This window comes from Gossypium hirsutum, chromosome A05 (genome assembly GCF_007990345.1).
Source record: "Gossypium hirsutum isolate 1008001.06 chromosome A05, Gossypium_hirsutum_v2.1, whole genome shotgun sequence".
Lineage (NCBI taxonomy): Eukaryota > Viridiplantae > Streptophyta > Magnoliopsida > Malvales > Malvaceae > Gossypium > Gossypium hirsutum.
Window position 1 is genome coordinate 37,593,747 of NC_053428.1, and position 20,532 is coordinate 37,614,278.

The 20,532-nt window shown below is 31.9% G+C and overlaps 2 protein-coding genes across 2 annotated transcripts; one reads left to right on the forward strand and one right to left on the reverse strand.

The window, feature by feature from the left end:
- Positions 1-8,574: 8,574 nt before the first annotated feature.
- LOC107957417 (SHUGOSHIN 2) lies at positions 8,575-11,793 on the reverse strand. Its single transcript, XM_016892935.2, has 10 exons — positions 11,666-11,793; positions 10,655-10,833; positions 10,505-10,542; positions 10,276-10,384; positions 10,141-10,164; positions 9,968-10,030; positions 9,564-9,605; positions 9,350-9,461; positions 9,212-9,263; positions 8,575-9,124 (listed from the first exon to the last, which is right to left on the reverse strand). Exons 2-10 carry the CDS (start codon positions 10,808-10,810, stop codon positions 8,818-8,820), a joined length of 903 nt encoding a protein of 300 aa, XP_016748424.1. The 5' UTR covers positions 10,811-10,833; positions 11,666-11,793; the 3' UTR covers positions 8,575-8,817.
- Positions 11,794-14,810: 3,017 nt separating this feature from the next.
- Positions 14,811-16,178, forward strand: LOC107957416 (uncharacterized). The gene is made up of 2 exons (XM_016892934.2): positions 14,811-15,516; positions 15,827-16,178. Exons 1-2 carry the CDS (start codon positions 15,263-15,265, stop codon positions 15,957-15,959), a joined length of 387 nt encoding a protein of 128 aa, XP_016748423.1. The 5' UTR covers positions 14,811-15,262; the 3' UTR covers positions 15,960-16,178.
- Positions 16,179-20,532: the final 4,354 nt, after the last annotated feature.

The following is a 20,532-nucleotide window of genomic DNA, read 5'->3' on the forward strand; positions in this document are numbered from 1 at the left end:
AAAAAAAAACTTACAAGAGACCCGGATTAGGAGGAGGACCACGATACAGAATTATCGAAACAAGAAGATGGCTCGAGTAGGGAGAACTTTAACACCACGCCCTGTAGCTTCCAAAACGAAGAGCTCACACCTTCGTAGAGGTACAGCTTCAATAGCACCAAAACGGGTCAGTACTCCCCACTTCACTCACGACCGAAAACCGTCCTGGGTGTTAGAAATCAAACCAACTTTTCAAGGTCAAAATTTGCAACTAAAGAGGTCATATCCAAATTGAGTTCTACCTCATACAAATTGGCTTTCAAATTGAATGCAACTTTGTCAATTAGATAATGCTGAAACTTCAAGATGATGGCAGAACATAGAAATGTTTTGCACGAAAAAAAAAAAATAGGCTCACTATGTCTATATATATGTATGTATAGTTCATGTGTGAGTCCTGAAAAAAATTAGTGAGTTTGAGGAAAAAAAAAAGTGTTGTGAATATAGAAAGAAAAACTAGCAGCAGCTAGTCTAGAAAGAGAAAAAAATAAAAGAGAGTTTGTATTGTATTTTATTTGTGTGTAATAAAATTTATTTTTATTATTAAGCTTCCAACAAGTGGTATCCGAGCTAGGTTCGTGTTGACGTCACAATGGTAAATATGATTCAACCGCAGATCCCGAAATTAACAAAGACAAATTATGGCAACTGGAGCATCCAGATGAGGGCTTTGCTCTGTTCTCAAGATTGTTGGGACGTTGTTGAAGAAGGATATTCGAGCCCGAAAATACAACTGCCGAAGCGGCTTTGACAAACGAAGAAAAAAGAGTATTGAAAGAAGTCGTAAAAAGGATAAGAGAGCGTTGTTTTTTATTTTTCAAGGAGTTAATGAATCAACGTTTGAAAAAATTTCAGATGCGAAGACATCAAAAGAAGCATGGGGAATTTTGCAAAAATCCCTTCAAGGAACGGAAAAGGTTAAAAAGGTACGTTTACAAAACCTTAAAGCCGAATTTGAGACGTTAAAAATGAAACCTTCAGAAAACATTGATGATTATGTCATCTGTGTGGAAGCGGTGGTAAATGAAATGAAAAGAAATGGAAAAACACTTGATGATGTCAAAGTAATGGAAAAAAATTTGCGGTCATTGACACGCAAATTTGATTATGTGGTGGTTGCCATTGAAGAGTTAAAAGATTTATCACAAATATCAATCGACGAACTTGTGGGTTCCCTGCAAGCCCATGAGCATAAAATGAAGCAAAATATGATACTGGAAATTCGGACCAAGTCTTGCAAAGTAAATTGTCCTTCAACAAAAGTGGAGCTAGGGATAACTTTGGACAAGGTATAAGCAATCGTGGAGGATACCGTGGAGGATATAGAGGCAAAAATAGAGGTGGACGAGGCAATCAATCATATGTTAAAGTCCAAACAAGTGACAAATATCAAACGTTAAGTCATGGACAAGGAGGTCGAGGCAGAAGTAGATTTTAACAAGGAAATAAATCTCAGGTACATTGTTATAATTGCAATAAATGTGGCTATTATAGTTACTAGTGTAGATCAAATCCAAAGATAGAGGAGAGAAATCATGTAGCAGTAGCTAAAGAAGAAGAAAACATTGAATCTAGTGTATTCCTCACTTATAAAGAAAGTGAAAAATCAAAAAAAAAATTGGTATCTTGATAATTTAGCTAGCAATCACATGTGTGGCTGAAAAGACTTATTTTCAAAGTTGGAAGAGAATATTCGTGGACAAGTAACGTTTGGAGATAAATCGCATGCCACGGTCAAAGACAAAGGCAAAATCACTATTACATAAAAGAATGGAGAAAAGAAGTTCATTTCAGATGTTTATTACGTACCAGCTTTGAAAAGCGACATTATCAACCTTGGACAGCTTCTAGAAAAAGGATATGAAGTACATATGAAGGATTTCATGCTCGCCCTAAAAAATAAGAGTGATAAATTAATTGCCCAAGTTGATATGACGCATAACCATCTATTTACTATTGACATTGAATTTGGAGAGGTGAAATGTATGAAGAATGCAATTAAAGATAATTCATGGTTGTGGCATTTAAGGTTCGGGCATCTTGGATTTTCCGGTCTAAAGCTATTGTCAAAAGAAAATATAGTGAATGGGTTGCCAGAAATTAATCCTCCTGATCAACTATGTAAAGCCTGTATTAAAGGAAAACAACACAGACAGAGTTTTGAAACGGGAAGAACTCGACGAGCCAGGAGACCATTGGAGATCGTACACTCTGACATAGTAGGTCCTTTTGATATACCATCAATTGGTGGAAATAGGTACTATGTTACTTTTATTGATGATTTTAGTAGAAAAAGTTGGATATATCTTCTTAAAACAAAATCAGAAGCATTTGACAAGTTTATCGAGTTCAAAGCCATGGTAGAAAAATAGAGTGAACATTTCATTAAGATACTCAGAACTGATAGAGGTGGTGAGTAAACTTCAAAGCTATTTGAAAGCTTCTGCAAAGAACACAAAATTATTCACTAGTTAACAACTGCGTACACGCCACAACAAAATGGAATCTTTGAAAGAAAGAACCGCACTATTCTTGATATGGCAAGAAGTATGGTTAAAGGTAAACATTTACCAAGAACTTTTTGGGCTGAAGCTGTTCAATGTGCTATTTATTTGTTGAACTGGTGTCCAACAAAAAGTGTGAAATATAAGACGCCAAACGAAGCTTGAAGCAATCAAAAGCCACGAGTCGGACATCTCAATATTTTCGGATGCATCGCATATACTCATGTTCCTGATCAGACGAGAGAAAAGCTTGACAATAAAGAAATAAAATGTATTTTCATTGGTTATGAAAAGAGAAGCAAGGCATATAGGTTATACAACCCTCTCACCAAAAAAGTTATTATTTCAAGAGATGTTGAATTCGATGAAGCTGATTATTGGAGATGGAGTGAAGAAAAAAAGAAAATTGAAGGATTATTTTTCAATGATGACAAAGACGAAGACTTCACTAATCAAGAACAAGGTGATGATCAAAGCCCTCTTCCAAGTCCTGTTACAACAACTCCTACAACATCATCATCACCAACTAGCAGCAATACCAGCAACTCAGAGGAAGCACATGCAAGAATGCGTAGTTTACACAATATTTATGAGGTTACAGAACCCATAGAAACAAAACTCGATTATTCATTATTTTGTTTAATGACAGAATGTGATCCAATACTATATGAAGATGCAATTAAAGATGTCAGATGGAAGAAGGCAATGGATGAAGAAATTGCAGTAATAAGAAGAAATGACACATGGGAGCTAACAAGTCTACCAGAAAGACATAGTCCAATTGGAGTCAAATGGGTGTACAAGACGAAGACCAACAAAGAAGGAAAAGTGGAGAAATACAAAGCAAGACTAGTTGCAAAAGGCTACAAGCAAAGATATGGTGTAGACTATGATGAAGTATTTGCTTCAGTCACCAGAATTGATACTATAAGGCCTCTAATGGCAATTGCAGCACAAAATAAATTGAAAATTTATTAGATGGACGTGAAGTCAGCATTTCTTAATGGCTACTTGGAAGAAAAAGTTTACATTGAACAACCACCTGGATATAGCAAACAAGGACAAGAAGACAAAGTTTATCGCTTGAAGAAAGCTTTATATGAACTAAAGCAGGCTCCAAGAGCATGGAACACAATAATAGATGAATATTTTCAGAAGAACGGGTTCATAAAAAGCCCATACGAGCATGCTCTATATACGAAGAAAAATGAAGTTGGTGACATCATGATCGTGTGCTTATATGTGGGTGATATGATTTTCACAAGAAACAATCCAAGTATGTTCAATGACTTTAAGAAAGCTATGACTAAATAATTTGAAATGACAAATATAGGTGAAATGTCATACTTTCTTGGAGTCAAAGTGAAACAAATGAACGATGGCACATTCGTGTCTCAAAAGAAGTATGCGGAACAAATTTTAAGAAAATTCAATATGAAAGATTGCAAGCCAGTAGCCACGCCAACAGAACCAGGCACAAAATTAAGTGTTGATTCATCTAGAGAGCTAGCAAATCCAACGTTGTTTAAAAGTATCATTGGAGGTTTAACGTACTTAACTATCATGCGACCAGACATCATGTACGCAGTGGGAATAGTTAGCAGATACATGGAGAAGCCAAAACAAGATCACCTGATTGCAGTAAAGAGAATTTTGAGATACATCAAAGGTACGATGGATCAGGGTTTATTTTATACATACTCACAGAGTTCAAAATTGGTTGGTTATTCAGATAGTGATTATGGGGGTGACTTGGATGATCGTAAAAGCACATCCAGATATTTATTCCATATTGGCTCCGCAACATTTTCATGGTCATCGAAAAAGCAACAAATAGTAGCCCTTTCAACATGTGAAGCAGAATAAATGGTTGTTGCAACATGCACATGTCAAGCAATTTGGTTGAAGAATATTTTGGGTGAATTATCTATTATACAAGAAGGTCCAATTACAATTTATGTTGACAACAAGTCCACAATATCTCTTGCAAAGAATCCAGTGTCTCATAGTCGAAGCAAGCATATCGATACAAAGTATCATTTTATTCGAGAGCAAGTGAAAAATAAAAATGTGGAGTTAGTTTACTACAGAACAGAAGATTAACTGGCAGACATTTTTACGAAGCCATTGAAAGCGGACATATTCCACAAACTCAAAGAAAAGCTTGGAATGAAAAATTCAGTTTGAGAAGGAGTGTTAGAAATCAAACCAACTTTTCAATGTCAAATTTTGCAACTAAAGAAGTCATATCCAAATTAAGTTCTACCTAATACAAATTGACTTTCAAATTGAATACAACTTTGTCAATTAGATAATGCTGAAACTTCAAGATGATGGCAGCACATAGAAACGGCAAAAAAAAAGGGGCGGGCTGACTATGTCTATATATGTATAATTCATGTGTGAGTGCTGAAAAAAACTAGTGAGTTTGAGAAAAAAAAAGTGTTGAGTATAGAAAGAAAAACTAGCAGCAGTTAGTATAGAAAGAGAAAAAAATAAAAGAGAGTTTGTATTGTATTTTATTTGTATGTAAATAAATTAGTATTTGAATTATCTTTATTATTACGCTTACAACACTAGGTTGACGGCTCAGGAGACAAATCACAAAAAAAGAACACAGCAAAACTCTAATGCAAAAAGATTCTAAAACTAAACGAGAATTACACCGACGAAGAAACCTACGAATATAACTAGTTCACACAATATCAAGCAATCGAAACAATAAGGAAACAAGCACAAGAACAATCAAAGCAATATCAAAAGGGAGATAAACAATACAGAAATAATCTCCACGAGAAGGACCCGAGCAAAGACCCCCACAAACCAGGCCGAAGCAGCGACAATCCAGGAGCCCCAGCAAACGATAAAAGAACAACCCCGAACGAAGACAGATCGAAGCCAAAGGAAAGTACAGAGAAAAGGAAGAAAAGCCACGTCAAGAACTTAAGGCATTCCCTAAAACAGTCCTGAAGCCAAGGGACGTGGAAGCACCGATCAAAGAAATGCAAGAACTCGTCGAAGGCAGTCCTGAAGAGCCCACCCAGATTGGCCAAGAGACGCCACCACTTCTCAATCGATGGATCAGCCCCTCTTCAGAAACAACGTTACAAAGATCACACCAACTTTGAGACCATCACCAATCACAGCTCCTCAACCAAACAGGGCACCCGAAGAGAAGCAATCAAGATCGTACAAAACTCATCTGCACCAAAGCTCTAGCAAACAAAGGTGGCCAAACAACCAAAGAGAAGAAAACGTAAAAGCTGAAACAAACCGGTTAGCGAAAAACAGAAAAATAAAGCCAAAAACTACCACGAAAGATTAAAAGCAAAAGGGAAGAAAGGTCGGTTAAAACTGTTAAAATAAGAAAAGGCGAAAAAAAAAACAAAAAGAAGAAAACTCGGCCAAAAAATTGACTAGAAGACAGATTTACAACCGCGTTAACAATAAAGGCCAAGAGACGTAAAAACATGCATCAACGTAACTAAAAGAAGCAGAAAGAAACCATGCAAGAAAATCAAAAGGCACCGCCTAAATGTTGCAGGTCCCAAGAACGGCCAAAACACGACATCTATCACCACCAAAGAATCACAAATATTTCCTTCAATAACAGCACAAAGTAAAAACGCACCACTGTCCAAGTATTCGTTAAAGAGGAATACAGACGTACCCACGCAAAACCACCATCCAATCGAGCCACAAAAACACGAAGGTAGAAAAACAAGAACGCAAATCGCCCAAATCTTTAGAGAGAAAATTTTTCTACGCGCGCCTTAAGAGTATTAGTTAGATGACGAGGAAAAATCTAATTTGACTCCTATTAGAGTTTAGTTTAAGTATAATAGTGTTGGTGGTTTTGGGAGGGATGAAGGAATATAGGGTTAAGAACTCATGGACAGTGGCAGAGCCGACCCAGGGCCATTAATGGTAGATTTTCAATTTAAGATGTTTATAACTTATAAATTTTAAATTAATAATGGTAAAATTGTATTTTAATCTTTTTAAAAATGATAAAAATAAAATTATATTTTTATTATTGTAAAAATATATAATTTAATTTTGATCTAAAAAAAATTTACTCATGGACACATATCTGTAGAGTACTCTTGCACCGGCCATCGTATATAGTTTGAGGGATGTATGACCATTCTAGTCAGCTTGCGTGGCTCAATCTAGAGAACCAAACATGGGAGATTGTTGATACACCAGTTGGACGCATATCCAAATACATGAGATGTTATGGTGAAAGATTCACCCTACTTCTTGCAATGGTTTACGAGGAAACTAATATTCCTGTTTTACAATTTCACTCACATATATAGATAAAAATTCTTTTACTTTCAAATTAAAAATGCTCTCTTTTCTGGATTCAGATATGTATTTCTTTTTCCTATACCCTAAACCCATATTCGAATATATGAAGATTTACCCAAAACAAATTTTGGTTTTATTTTTCAATGCTAAAATTCATTACTTTTTTTTATTGTGCCTTGATTTTATAAGTCCAATGGAATCATTTTTATTTTTAATGCTAAACTTGTTTTTAATCCTATTAGTGTTAACTCACGTTTCACGTGAAAAATATCATATAATCTTAAAAATTCAATATTAATAATATTTAATAACAAAAAAAATAAATTTACCAAAACAAAACATAAAAAATAATTTATATAATTTATAAATTTATCTCATTTTGTAATCTAAATTATTGCTCTTTTAAGGTTTCTAGTTAAAAAATTTAATGATATTTTGAAAAAAACAAGCGACAATCTCCACTAGTGAGAATGCACCCCTTATTTAGTATTAACCAATGATAAGGCCATTGACTAATATCGTAGCTGTTGACCGATGTAGATCGTCTTTGGTCAAAGTTGGTCAGTGTTGAGTGTTGACCAATAAAAATTTAAAATCAAATAGGGACAAAAATTTTCAAATATCAAAATGGGAAATTAAAATATAATATATCTTTAAAAATATAACTCTAAATCAATAAATAAACTATTTTATCTTTTTTATCAATAATTACCATTATGTTTTTATTGAATTTTTTTTATTGTTAATTCAATTTAAATTACTTGTGGATGTAAATGTTTGATTCACTAAATAAAATACAATTAATTTTTTTTCATGAAATGCAGGGCTTGACTGTGTCTATTAATTAAAATATTTTATATTGAATTATTAAAAAAATACAATTTTATAACATTTCATAAAATTATTATTGAAAAATTAAAAATAATATAAATATTTAACTTTTTACGATGATAATTTAAATATAATCAATATAAATTAAGACAAAATTTATTTAAAAAAAGACTTAAATGGTTTGATATTACTCCCAAAAATGGTTTCAGCTTTACTCTTTTTAGAAAATAATTTAAATATTTAAAGAGAAAAAATTATGTAAATTAAGTTATTAAACAAAAATTACATAATAAAAAGATGTATAGAAAACAAATATGCTCAATCAAAATGAAAAAGAAACACACAAATTGATAACTAAATTAATAAATTAATCTATATGATTTTAATAATATCTTTCTCATTTATCTATTAAAGAAAGAAATATTTTAAATATATTATATATAAAATTCATTTTTCAATAAAAAAATGAGTGCATGAATAAATGAGTAAAATTTAAATTTTAGGGACTTGAAGCACATATTTATATTTTTTTAAAGCTATGACTAAATTAATTATAACAAAGATGATTAAATTAATATAATAATTTTTTAAAAATTTTAGTCAATAAAAACACCTGACATAATTAGTGGGGCAAATGGTAAATTTTTAGATGTGTCACATAAGAATTATTTGTTTTTTTTGTAACCTCATATTAGATATGATAGAAAAGCTATTCCAAAAGATATGTAATTTTATAACCATGCTTGGCTCTCATCAATCACGACTCATAACGTCTCAACCCAAGAATCAGAAAATTAATTTTAGTAGGCTAATTCTCTTTCAACACTCCCACACAATTTAAATATAATCTTACTATCCCAAAATGCTTATTTAAAAGAAAAATGGATAACACATTCAACCTGCCAAATGTATATCAAAACTCCTACAGATTATTCAAGTACAACCCAGTTAAACAACCTAGAAGTCAATTTCAGGCATTTCCATTGTCATCCATGGATGATGCATTGAAATGTTAAGTGCAGTTTTATATGAACATATTATACAGCAAAAACAGCATTGTGGTATATGGAAATTAGATGCATCTCAACCTTGGTATAAAAGTGCAGTGTCAGGAGCAAAGAGAATGAACTCACAATTCTCTGCGCATCTTCACATTAAGTTTCATTTCCTTGTAGGATTGAACCTTCTCAGCTGCTCGGCGCAAAGGCCTTCCTGTAGATGCTCGTCTAGATTCTTGAGCTTCATTTCTGGGGGCCATACATCCTTCCTCATGCTCTATTCTGACCGATGAATCAGAAGAAATTGGCCCAATCTGATGCACCTTATCATTACAAGGAGAGGAAATAAGAGAATTTTTGTCAGCTACCTTGAAAACATCTTTAGTCGTTTCTGGTTCTTCAGCTTTAAACCTTGCAGATTGCCTTCTTAAACAAACCCTGCTGGGAAAAACATACAAGAGATCATAAAAACCTAAAGATCACAATGCTATGAAAAGCAGAAAGCAACAGAAATTTTAATGAAACCTTTTGTTGGCGACCCCCTCCTTGGCTTCGACTGGTTTAATATTAGAAGGGACTGAAGCAGCATGTAAACAATAAGCAAAGATTGTGCAATGAACAACATTAACTACTTTCAAATAATGTTCCAGACAAGTAGCTTACGTAGAGTCTTTGATTGCCTCCTCCTGTTCGTATTAAAAGGTTTATAGTCTCCATCTTCTTTGTTAAGGGATTCACCTGCCTCGCCATGCTTGTTTGTTCCTTCCTTCAAACCCTGGACAGTTTGTAAATAACATGGGATGTTGATAAGAAAAATCAAGCGAGATTCTGGAAATGATTTTGTTGATATGAAATGTCAATCCAGATTTGTAAATACCTCATTTCCAGATGTAGGGCAAGCAACAATGTTAGCTTTCTTCTGATGACAGAAACAAGGAATTTGGATAATCAGCAAAATCTAATCATAACCCTGACTGTCATACACTCATTACGGCCATAAATCAGCCAAACCAAGCTGAAACAGTAACACGCTAGCGTTCAACTTGAAACTCGGCTATAATTCAATCAACTTTAGACTCAATTATTTGTACCTAGGCTCAAGCTAACTTCAAACTGATTTTTTTCCTACTTATTATAAAAATAAAATAATTCAATTGGACTTGCAAAACTACTCAATTGAAGCATTAGGATACTTTCTTTTTTAGCCAAACATGAGTAGTTTACGAGTACATGTGTCTCATTTTACAACCTACACTCAAAGTAGACTACTAAAAAAAATACCTCTGATTTTATTGCTTTAAGCATAGCATTTTTACATCCCAGCTCATGTTTAAGGGCTTTTAACTGAAAAAGGAAAAAAAAGAAATCATTGGTCAACTCCTAAAAATATACAACATAACAAAAAGGACTGAGAAAGATCAAGTTCAAGAAACTTTGAGGTCTAGAAAATATACCCTATCTTTCCCTGAATTAAGTTCCTGCAAAACCAAAGTAAGACATCAAATTCATTAGAGAGTCATAATATATAAAAAAAAGCCTCCTTGATTTACTAAACCGAGAACAGACAATTAGAAGAAATACTAACATACCAATAACAGCTGGTTGTTTGCTTGGGCAAGTTGCAAGTTTTGCTGCTGAAACTTCTCCAAATTGATTCTCAGTTTCTGTAACTCGATTCCACTCAATTCAATGACTTTACTGTTGGCCAAAATTTAGAAAATCCAATAAGGAAAAAAAGTCATGCCAGACACAATTATCATCAAGCAATGGTTAGAGAGGAAATGGAAGAAACCAAATAAAACTGATCAAAGAGGATACTTTCGTTCTGCAAGAACTTTCATCAGCATCATATTTTCCTGGAAGAAATATTCAGATAAAAGCTCTCAGGAAGCTAAAGGAACAAATAAAGAATCCAAGTGAGAAAACCCATGGAAAGAAAAGTGAGTTACTTGCAGTTTGAAAGTATACCTGTTGGAGCTTGTTGATGTAATCTTTACTCCAGAGTGAATCAGGTTGCAGCAGCAGCTTTGCATCTTGGGTCAACACTTTATGCTGATGCTGCAAGTTGGTTATGTCACTGAGCCCCTTCCTTGGTGCATTACAGATAAAGGATCCGTTTTCCATAGACTTCCCTTTCAGTTCATTACCTAAAATTCAAACATAATAGACAATTAAAAAACCCAATCTTGTGTTACTCAAACTTTTCATTTTTATTGAGGTATCCATTTCCAAACATAGATGTTGATAACCTTCCAGGTGTCCTCCAAAAAACTTAGAAAAATCGAACTTTATCATGTCACTAATACCCATATCCAACATTCACACACAGACTGTAAGTAAGACCAAATGCTTCATTTGCAAATGAAAAACAAAAAAATCCTAATATCTAAACCAACTCAGAGAATATCAAACTAAACAGGTGTACTACTAGCAAGTTAAATTTCACCTTTCCAGCATTTCTCAAACATCTAAATAAACTAATTAAGATATTCAAATCTCACAACCAATTTTCCTAGACCTAATGCTAAAATGAAATTCACAGAAAACAAAATTCTTAACCTCTAAACCAACTCAAAGAAATCAAAGTTAACAGCAGCATTAATAGTAAATTGCATTTCACTTTTCCATCATTTCTCAAGCAGCCAAATAAACTGATTAAAGAGATCCTAATCTCACTACCAATTTATAAAACCGAAAGGTAAAATGTAATTTTCTTTTTAATCAGTAATCAGTTTTATTATATGCAGATAAATTACATTCTAGAATTAGGGTTCCTTCCTCGATCTTATTCACGAAAACATACGATTCCCCATCCAAATCTTCCAATATTTAAATTAGAAAACTTGAAAGAAAGAATCGATGAAATCAGCAATCGGGGGAGAAAGCAATAATGCTTGAAAAAAAAGGTTCAATAAATTTATTTTTACTTTTAAAAATAATCCAACAAAATTGAGGGGAAAATTCAAGAAATCGAGTTACCTGAAACGACGCTGGTTTCTGCGTCGAGAAAACGTAAACAAATTCCGTACTTCCTCTTTCGATTATGGGAGGGAAAGTTGGAAATCAAATATAAAGGATAAAATTGTAAATTAAAATTTGAATTGGACATTTGTAAAAAGAAACCTGTTTTTTTGGTAAAGTACAGAAATGGTCGCTTAAGTATTGCTCGTGTTTTATTCTGGTCACTGAACTTCTAATTTTTTTTAATTTAGTCACTAAATTATTCGAAATTAAATTTTTAATCGAGTTTGCAATTTGACGGAAGTGTTGACATGACTTTTTGTCTAATAACAAATTTAGCCCTCTAACGTTTATACATTCTATCAATTTAATCCTAAATAGAAAAAATTCAACTAATTTAGCCCTCAATGTTTACAAAATTTAAATTTTAGTTCAAATTCTAAAAAGTTCAATAAATTTGGCCCTAAAAATTTACAAAATGACCAATTTTAATTTTTATAATTTTTGTAAAGTTAAAAAACTCCAATACCAAATCTCTATTTCTCCAACCTTCATCAGTAATAACATGTCGCTTCTCTAAAAACTTAACAACCAATACCCTAATCCCTGATCTATTCTTTGCTTCTTCTTTAGGCTTTTCTCCTCTATCCCAACTCATTCGACCTGACAAGCCCACATTAACTGACTACCACAGACAAGTTCACAAAGTCGACCGAAATGGATATATGATGACAATAGGCTGCCTCCTCAATAAGCATGTGAAAGATGGCTGCTTCAACACCATCAAAACCTTTAGCTTCATCACTAATACAAAATCCTTTCTCTTGATCTTCGACCCTTTGATCCAAACCTTATATTGTTTAGACAAAGGACTCATGCGCAAACACAAGTTCGATTTGCTCATCGCACGTCTTTGCAAGGTCAAAAGGATCGAGGAGTCGTTGCATGTAGTTCAAACTATGATGGGAAACAGTAGGTTGAACCCTGCCACCTTTCATTTAATTATGAACATGTTAACGAAGAAGAGGATGAAGGAGGCGAGGTTGGTGGCGGATCTGATGAGAGTTATTGGATGTGACAACATGTAAAATTTTTTAATTGATGACATACTATTAGGAGTGTAAGTTGATATAGGTGAGCACAATGGAGAAATAAAGGTTACAAAAATTTTAAAAATAAAAAACTGTCATTTTGTAAAGGATGAGGACTAAATTTGTTGAATTTTTTTTATATTTAAGATTAAATTAATAGAATATGTAAACATTAGAAGCTAAATTTAGCATTAGACCTGTCGAAACCATTTTTTTTTTGAAAATGGGAATCGACCTTGTTTAAAAATGAAAATTAAAACGGGAGTCGCCACCGATCTTTATTAGGTGTGATCGGATCACCTTTGTTTTAATAAAACATTTTAGTTTATTAAAACGGGGTTTTTTTGTCTACGAATCTCGAGAGAATGGGTTCGGGAGTCGGTTACGTGCGAGGAAGGATTAGCACCCTCGTCACGCCCAAAGATTGGTACCGAATTGATTAGTTAGTGTCTTAATGTCGAAAGTTGAAAATCAAGAATAGATTTAAAATACGATCCCTTTTTATTAGCATCGATTTTAAAATTTTTGGATTAGCTCAAAACAATTGTTAAACATTTCCTTGTTTCGAGATATCGGAGTATCACATCCCGTAAGTTAGGACACAATACCATGAACTTCCCGAGCGCAAGGTTGTCTTTAATTTTAATTGGAATTCTGTGTATTTTAAAACTCAAAAGGGTATTTGGCTATTTAGAATCAATCGAGAAAACCGAAACCCCGTAAGTTAGGGCACAATTCCTCGACGCTCCAAAATGCAAAACATTGCCTTATTTTGAAATTTTTGTTTTTGAATAGTAGCGAATACGATATTTAAATAACGTGCATTATTCGTTTAGGTTAAAACGATTTATTAGATAAATGTAGCGAGGCTTAATTCATGAGGCGATGATATGAAATAAGAGTATAGTGCGACATGGAACGATGATACATGAATAAAGATATTACACAAGCGAATGACAATAATATGAAAGTACAAATAAACGAATCATAGTACATGCAATGGCAATAATCTCACGATACGCATCATTTATATACTAACATTAATAATCAAAGACCAATGAATTAAATAATATATAACGATTTAAAAGGTTATAAAGCAAATTAAAATAAACAAAGTGTAAAATAAATTTTAAAATGATAACAAATGAATTTAAAATAAATAATGTGAAAAAGAAATTTAATATCAACAATGTTCAAAATAATTTAAAAATAGAGTACATGTAAAAGAAATTTTAAAATAGTTAATATACAAGACATCAAAGAAATGACTAGTATATATATAATAAAAAAATAGATATAACAATTTGAAATTGATAATATATAAAAAAATTTAAAGTAAATAATAAAACAATTTAAAATGAATAATACATGAAGCGAGTTTAAAATAAATAATGTAAAAGAATTTTAAAATCTATATTATACAAAGCAAATTTTTTTTAAAAAAGGAATTCACATGAGTAATTTTAAAATAGATAATATATATATATATACATACGAAAGTATGAAACAATGTATATAAAAAAATTAAAGTAAATTATAATAACAAAACATTTTTAAATAAATAAATAGGTTTCGAAATAAGGTATGAAAACAATTTTAAAATAAACAATATATATAGGTCAATTTAAAAAATATATATATATACATAGAGATAAAAAAACTTGAAATAAGAGGGAGCTTAAAGAAAATAATAATAATAATAATAATAATAATAGAAATATACAAAACCATCATTTTTTTTAATAATATGTATAAAAACAATTGGAAATAAACTATATAAATGATATGTGAAAAGTATCAAAAACGTATAATATAACAAAATAGCTTAGTACACTCAATGTATATAAAAAAACAATTTAAAATGGATAATAATACAATTTTAAATAATCAATATTAAAACAAGTTAAAATAAAGCATGTACATAAATAATCTAATAACAAACCGCATGCAGAATATTTGAAACAGCACATAATAAGACATTTTAAAACAGATAAATAACAAAAGAAATAAAGGGATTTAGGACGTGATTGAAAATGGACCAAAATTCAGGGTAGCGATTGCAAATAAAAAAAGAAGGCCACTGGGGACTAAATCAAAACACGCTTAGATTCGAGAGGACCAAATGAGGGAGTGTTCCAAGTCTAATGCGCTGCGTTTCACTTGTCCAGGCCAGGGATCAAATCAGAAATGAAAGAAAATAATAGGGCAAGATTTTAAAAAATAAAAATGCAAAGCGGGACTAAATCAAATGGCGTAGGAAAGAAGGAGGGATCATAACCGCAAATAGCCATTTCGGCCTCAAAAACACGCGGGTCTCTCTTCCAATCGGGTCGGGCCGCGGGTTCCCCCTAAAAGGCATCGTTTTAAGGCCTGGGGGGGTTAATGAAACTATGCCGTTTCATCAATATTATTTAAACCAAAAAACCTTTTTTTTTTTCATTTTTCAGACTTCATTTAAAAAAAACAGAGAGCTTCTTGCTTTCTCTCCCTCCCATTTTCCTCTTAGCCTCCCCCATGGCCGACCATGGGCTCATCGGGGGCGTCTCCTCGCCCATGCCTCGAACGGCAGTCGGTGTTGAGTGAAACGGGCCCTTTTGGTCCTCTTCCGAACTGGTTCGAAGGCGGAGCCTTCATAGCCCATCGCGACGGAAGAGAAAAGGGAAAACCCCCTTTTTGGTTCGTTGTTCCCTTCCACGGCCATTGGCTGAACCCCCAGGGGTTCAACGACCTTCAAATCGGCGAGGGAACGCCGGAGCACCCCCAAACAGTGAATCGGAGGTACGTCTTTACAATTGTTATCTTTGTATTATTATTTCATATGTAAAAAGAAATGAAAAGAAAAAAAAACAAAACAAAGTAAAATACAAAGATTAGAAACTGAAACGCAAGCAATAAAATCACCTTCGAAGAATTTCTATTTCTTTTTGATTAATCTTGTTTTGTAAGTGTCTGTAACCGATTACAAAGAAAAGATCTTGGCTTTTAAAGCCAATCTACCAACTGTTGGTTTTATGATTTTTGTTCTTTTGCTCTTTATTTCTTTGTCAATCGCGTGCATTTTTGCTGTTGTATCTTGATTCTGTTGCAGGTGTCATACGACGCGTGGAAAAGGCGATGGTCAGGGCGTGGTGGCCGAAGGGAGGCCAAGAGTTCGGCAGCAGCATGCCTGGAGGGCTAGGGCTGCTGCTGTTTTCTCTTCTTTGCAAAGGGCTAGGGTTTAGTTTGTTTGGGCTGATTTGGGCTAAAATTTGGGTAGTGGGCTTGGTTTTAATTTTGGATCTGAAATGGGTTTTAAAATGTTGGGCCACACATATTGTAAATGGACTAAAAAAATGGACTTTTTAATTATTTGGTGGGTTTATTTTGGTTTTATTGGTTTGGGCCAAAATTGGCTATTACAAGACCAATAAAAAAAACTCCACATTAGCACTTTCGTCAAATTTTAAATGGTTGTTAATGTTTTGTAAAAAACCAAAAAAATTGTTTTCGAATAGTTTAGTGACTAAATCGGAAAATTTAAAAAGCTAGTGTTTGTTTTTTTATTTTTGGTTTAAAAAATGACTAAAAAACATGTGTTCACAAAGCTTGTTTCAGATCCAAATATGAGCTTCTCTATTCCTTTTCATTGTATAAGAACATCTTTGGGTTCTTTTACACATTTTGAACTTTTCTTTTTCTACCTAAAACTGACCAATCTTCTTCAATGAAACAATAATTCACCAGTTTATCATAAATAATGAAATACAATAAATGGAAGTTATTTATTTATTTAAATGAAGTGGAAAATCAAAATTTTAGAAATAATTTCAGGTTAGATTTTTTTACAATTTTAACGGGAGTGATTAAAATAATCAAACTATGTAATATAGGTGTTTAAATTGTAAAAAAAAAATCAGGTGTCTAAAATGAAAACTTTTGAAAGTTAAGTGATTATCTATGTAGTTTACCCTAAAAATTAAGGTAAACAACACTAGTAGTTACTCAACTATTAGTATTTTTTTTTGTCACCCTATTATGAAAACTTACAAAATAGTCACTCAATTGTTCAATTGTTTTTTCTGGTCACCAATTGGCTTGTAGCGACGTAAAAAATTTAGCTTGGTCGCTAATTGTGGCGATTTAGTGAAAACTTGAAAACTGAAGTTTGATTTTGAAATAAAAAGGGAGTCGCCACCGATCCTTTTTCCTAGGTGTGATCGGACACCTATTAGATTTCTTTTTTTTTTAAAAAAGAAGGCCGAGTTTAGGTCTACGTCAAAAGCCAGAAAAAAATTAGGGTTCGGGAGTCGGTTACGCGCGAGGAAGGTATTAGCACTCTCGCGACGCCCAAAATTGGTATATTGTAAAACACGTGTTGTCTTGATTCTCAAAAATACAAGTTTAACTTAATATTTAATCGCGATCCGATTGAAATACTAAAATTCGAAATTTTTGGTTTTTTAAAACGGTGTCCCGCTTTTAACACAAGCCGGCGAATTTCACCCAACATAGCGATGAAATCGATGACTTGATGTTAAATTGGTACATTGCATTATATATGGAAATTAATTAGGAGACGAGAATAAGATTTTCGAAATAATGCAAAGCAAATTGATAAAAATAAATAAATGACAGAGCTAGAAATATGTTGAAGCAAATATAAGTGTGACAAATATATTAAAAACGATAAAGATATATGCGATATTAAACGTAATACTAGATTTAGACATGAAATGGAAACAATGAATATATATACATAATAATGATATTTAGAATATGTACGTGAAATATATATATAAATAGTAATAGCATTAGAAATATACTATATAATATTCGAAATATATACGTGATATATATAAAAATACAACATTTAAAAAGTATATATATAGACGTAATATATAAAAATGCATACACAATAAAATATTTACATAATATATATATACATCATAATGTTGAAAACATCTATTAATAATAAACATATACCTAGATGTATTAAAGATATATACATAAATAATAAAATATATGCTAACATTCATAGTAGTAAGGATAAAATACATGCATAATATGTAGATATATATATAAAATAAATATTAAGAACCGTACGTAAATGACATTTATGAAAAAAATATATACATAATATTAAAATAATAAATGATAACAATGACAATAATAGGTATAATAATAATAAAATGATATATGAAAATAATACTAGATAAGAAATATGTGTACAAGAATAATAAAATATATGTACTAATATTAATAATAAACATAGCAGGAATAAAATAAATGTAATAGTAATATATACATAAGATGATATGGAAATATGTACATGGAATAGTATATAAAGAATATGACTAATAATATTGAAAATATATACATAATATATATAACACATAGATGATATGTACATATACCTTAGAAATGATAACAATATAAAATGAATTCATTAATACGATACATAGGCACGTACGTACATGGGTATAAATAATAAGGATGTTAGAAATACTTAATATATAATATTTGAAATATACGCATAATATAAAAATATATGTATAATGTAGTATTAGAATATATACACAATATATACATATTTAAAATAATAATAAATATAAAAAAACTATTGATAATGCTTCACAAATATATATATACTAAAAATATGCATAATAATATATAAAATATAATATTAAAAGTATATATAACGTATAAAAATATAGATATACATAATATAGACACATTAGAAATAATAATAATTATTAATAATATTACTTAAATATATTCATATATGTATTAAAGATATATATATGACAACACATAATAATAATAATAATAATGATGATAATAATAAAATTAAAGTAGAATAACGAGAAAAAGGTAAAAAGGGACTAAATTGAATTGGGAAACTAATTTTTGGGGCTAATTTAAAAGAAAACAATGAGGAAAGGACTAATTAGAACGCGCATGAAACTGTGGGGGGCTAAAAGGGCAATTTGCCCAAAGCTTTTAAAACGATGCGCATGGCCAACGACTAAATTGAAAAGCTCAACAGAATTCAGGGCCAAATTAAAAACAAAAAAACCTAATTGTAAATTCATGAAAAAGCAGAAGGGCTAAATGCGCAAATAGCCCTTCCGTTTAAAAAACGCGCGGATCCTGATCGGAGCGGGTCGGGTCCAAAACGACGTCGTTTTAGGTTAAATAGGGGGACCAAAACGCACCGTTTTGGTCCCTATATAAGACAATTTTTTTTAAAAAAAAATTCATTTGAAGGGTGAAAAGAAAAAAAAAGGAAAGAAGAGGGAGAGGGGAAGGGAATTCGGCCATGGGCCGATCACCGGACGACCGTCAGACCACCATCCGTCACCGGCGCCGACCACCGTGCACGGTGGCAGGAAAATGGTAAACTTTATATTTTTTTATTTTTTTGCTTAATTTTTGTATTATATTTTTGTATATTTGGTGTAGTTTTAATATATGTGTATGTAAAATGAACCTAAAATAGTATTTAAAACAAAAAAAAAAACAGAATCACCTTAGGCTTTTCCACTTCTGATTCTTCACTCTTTGGTATCCAGTTGCTTGGATGTTATTCTTGTATTGTCTTTATATTTTTTGAATCTTCTTGAGTATATTGAAATATTCTTTGTATTGATCCCGAAAATCCAACTTGTTTTACAGTTTTTAATTCGGGTTTTTATAACCTTTTTACATCTATTTTCTATTATATCTGTCTTGTCTTCTTTATTGCTTGCAGGGGATGGGCATGGGCAGTGGAGACATGACCGGTTGGTGGCCGGTGTTGCAGTGCTGTCAGAAGCAAGTGGGCAGGTGGTTCGGCTAAGGGCTTATTAGGGTTAGGTATTAGGTTGGTTTGGGTTTGATGATGTGGGTTGGATATTGGGCTTAGGGGTATTTGGTTTAGTTTGTAAATGGGTTAAATAGGTAATGGTTTTGTAAGGTTAGTGGGTAAGGGTTGTAATTGGGTTTTGGGTTATTTGGAGTGGTGTGCTAAGGTTTTTTTTTGGGTATAGCTTGGTGGGTTGTTTTGTACCTAGGCCAAATTGGCCTGTAACATGGTTAATGATGACAGCTTTTAAAATTGATATAATAATTACTTAACCCATCAATATTTATAAATGATGTCAGTTTAGTCTTAATTTTTTTTTAAAAATTAGCCCTCGACATTTACACATTGTGTAAGTTGGTCTCTTTTTTCTTTTTTTAGAGTTTTACTTTTCTTTGTGATATTGGGGGTTATTTTTAAAATAATGAGAAAATAAGAAAATTATTATCTTGGGTGTTTTAATTTTTTTTGCATATTTTCAATTAAATTAGCTAATAAATTTATTTATTTTATATAATTTTAGTGAAAGGGTTACTGAGAAAAATAAAATTGTAAAAAAGACCAAATTGCATATAGTGTAATTTTTGAGGGTTAGATTTTTTAGAATCAATACTAAATTAACACAGTGTATAAATGTTGAGAATTAAAGTTACTATTATGCCAACTTTAAAAGTTGTCACCATTAACCAGCTAGTGACAAAAAAAGATAAAATTAAATAGTTAGATGACCACTTTGTAACTTTTCATAATCAGGTGAGAAAAATAGAAATATACTAATAGTTCGGTGAGTACTAGTGTAGTTTAGCCTAAAAATGATATAATATATATGAACCTTAAAAATAAGATAAACTACACAATTACTCACCTAACTTTTATAAATGTTCATCTTTGGGAAGGAAAACATAAAAATTTTCATCACTACCTTTAAAAACCATATTCATTTTAGACAGTACAACTAAAAATTGTTTTCATTT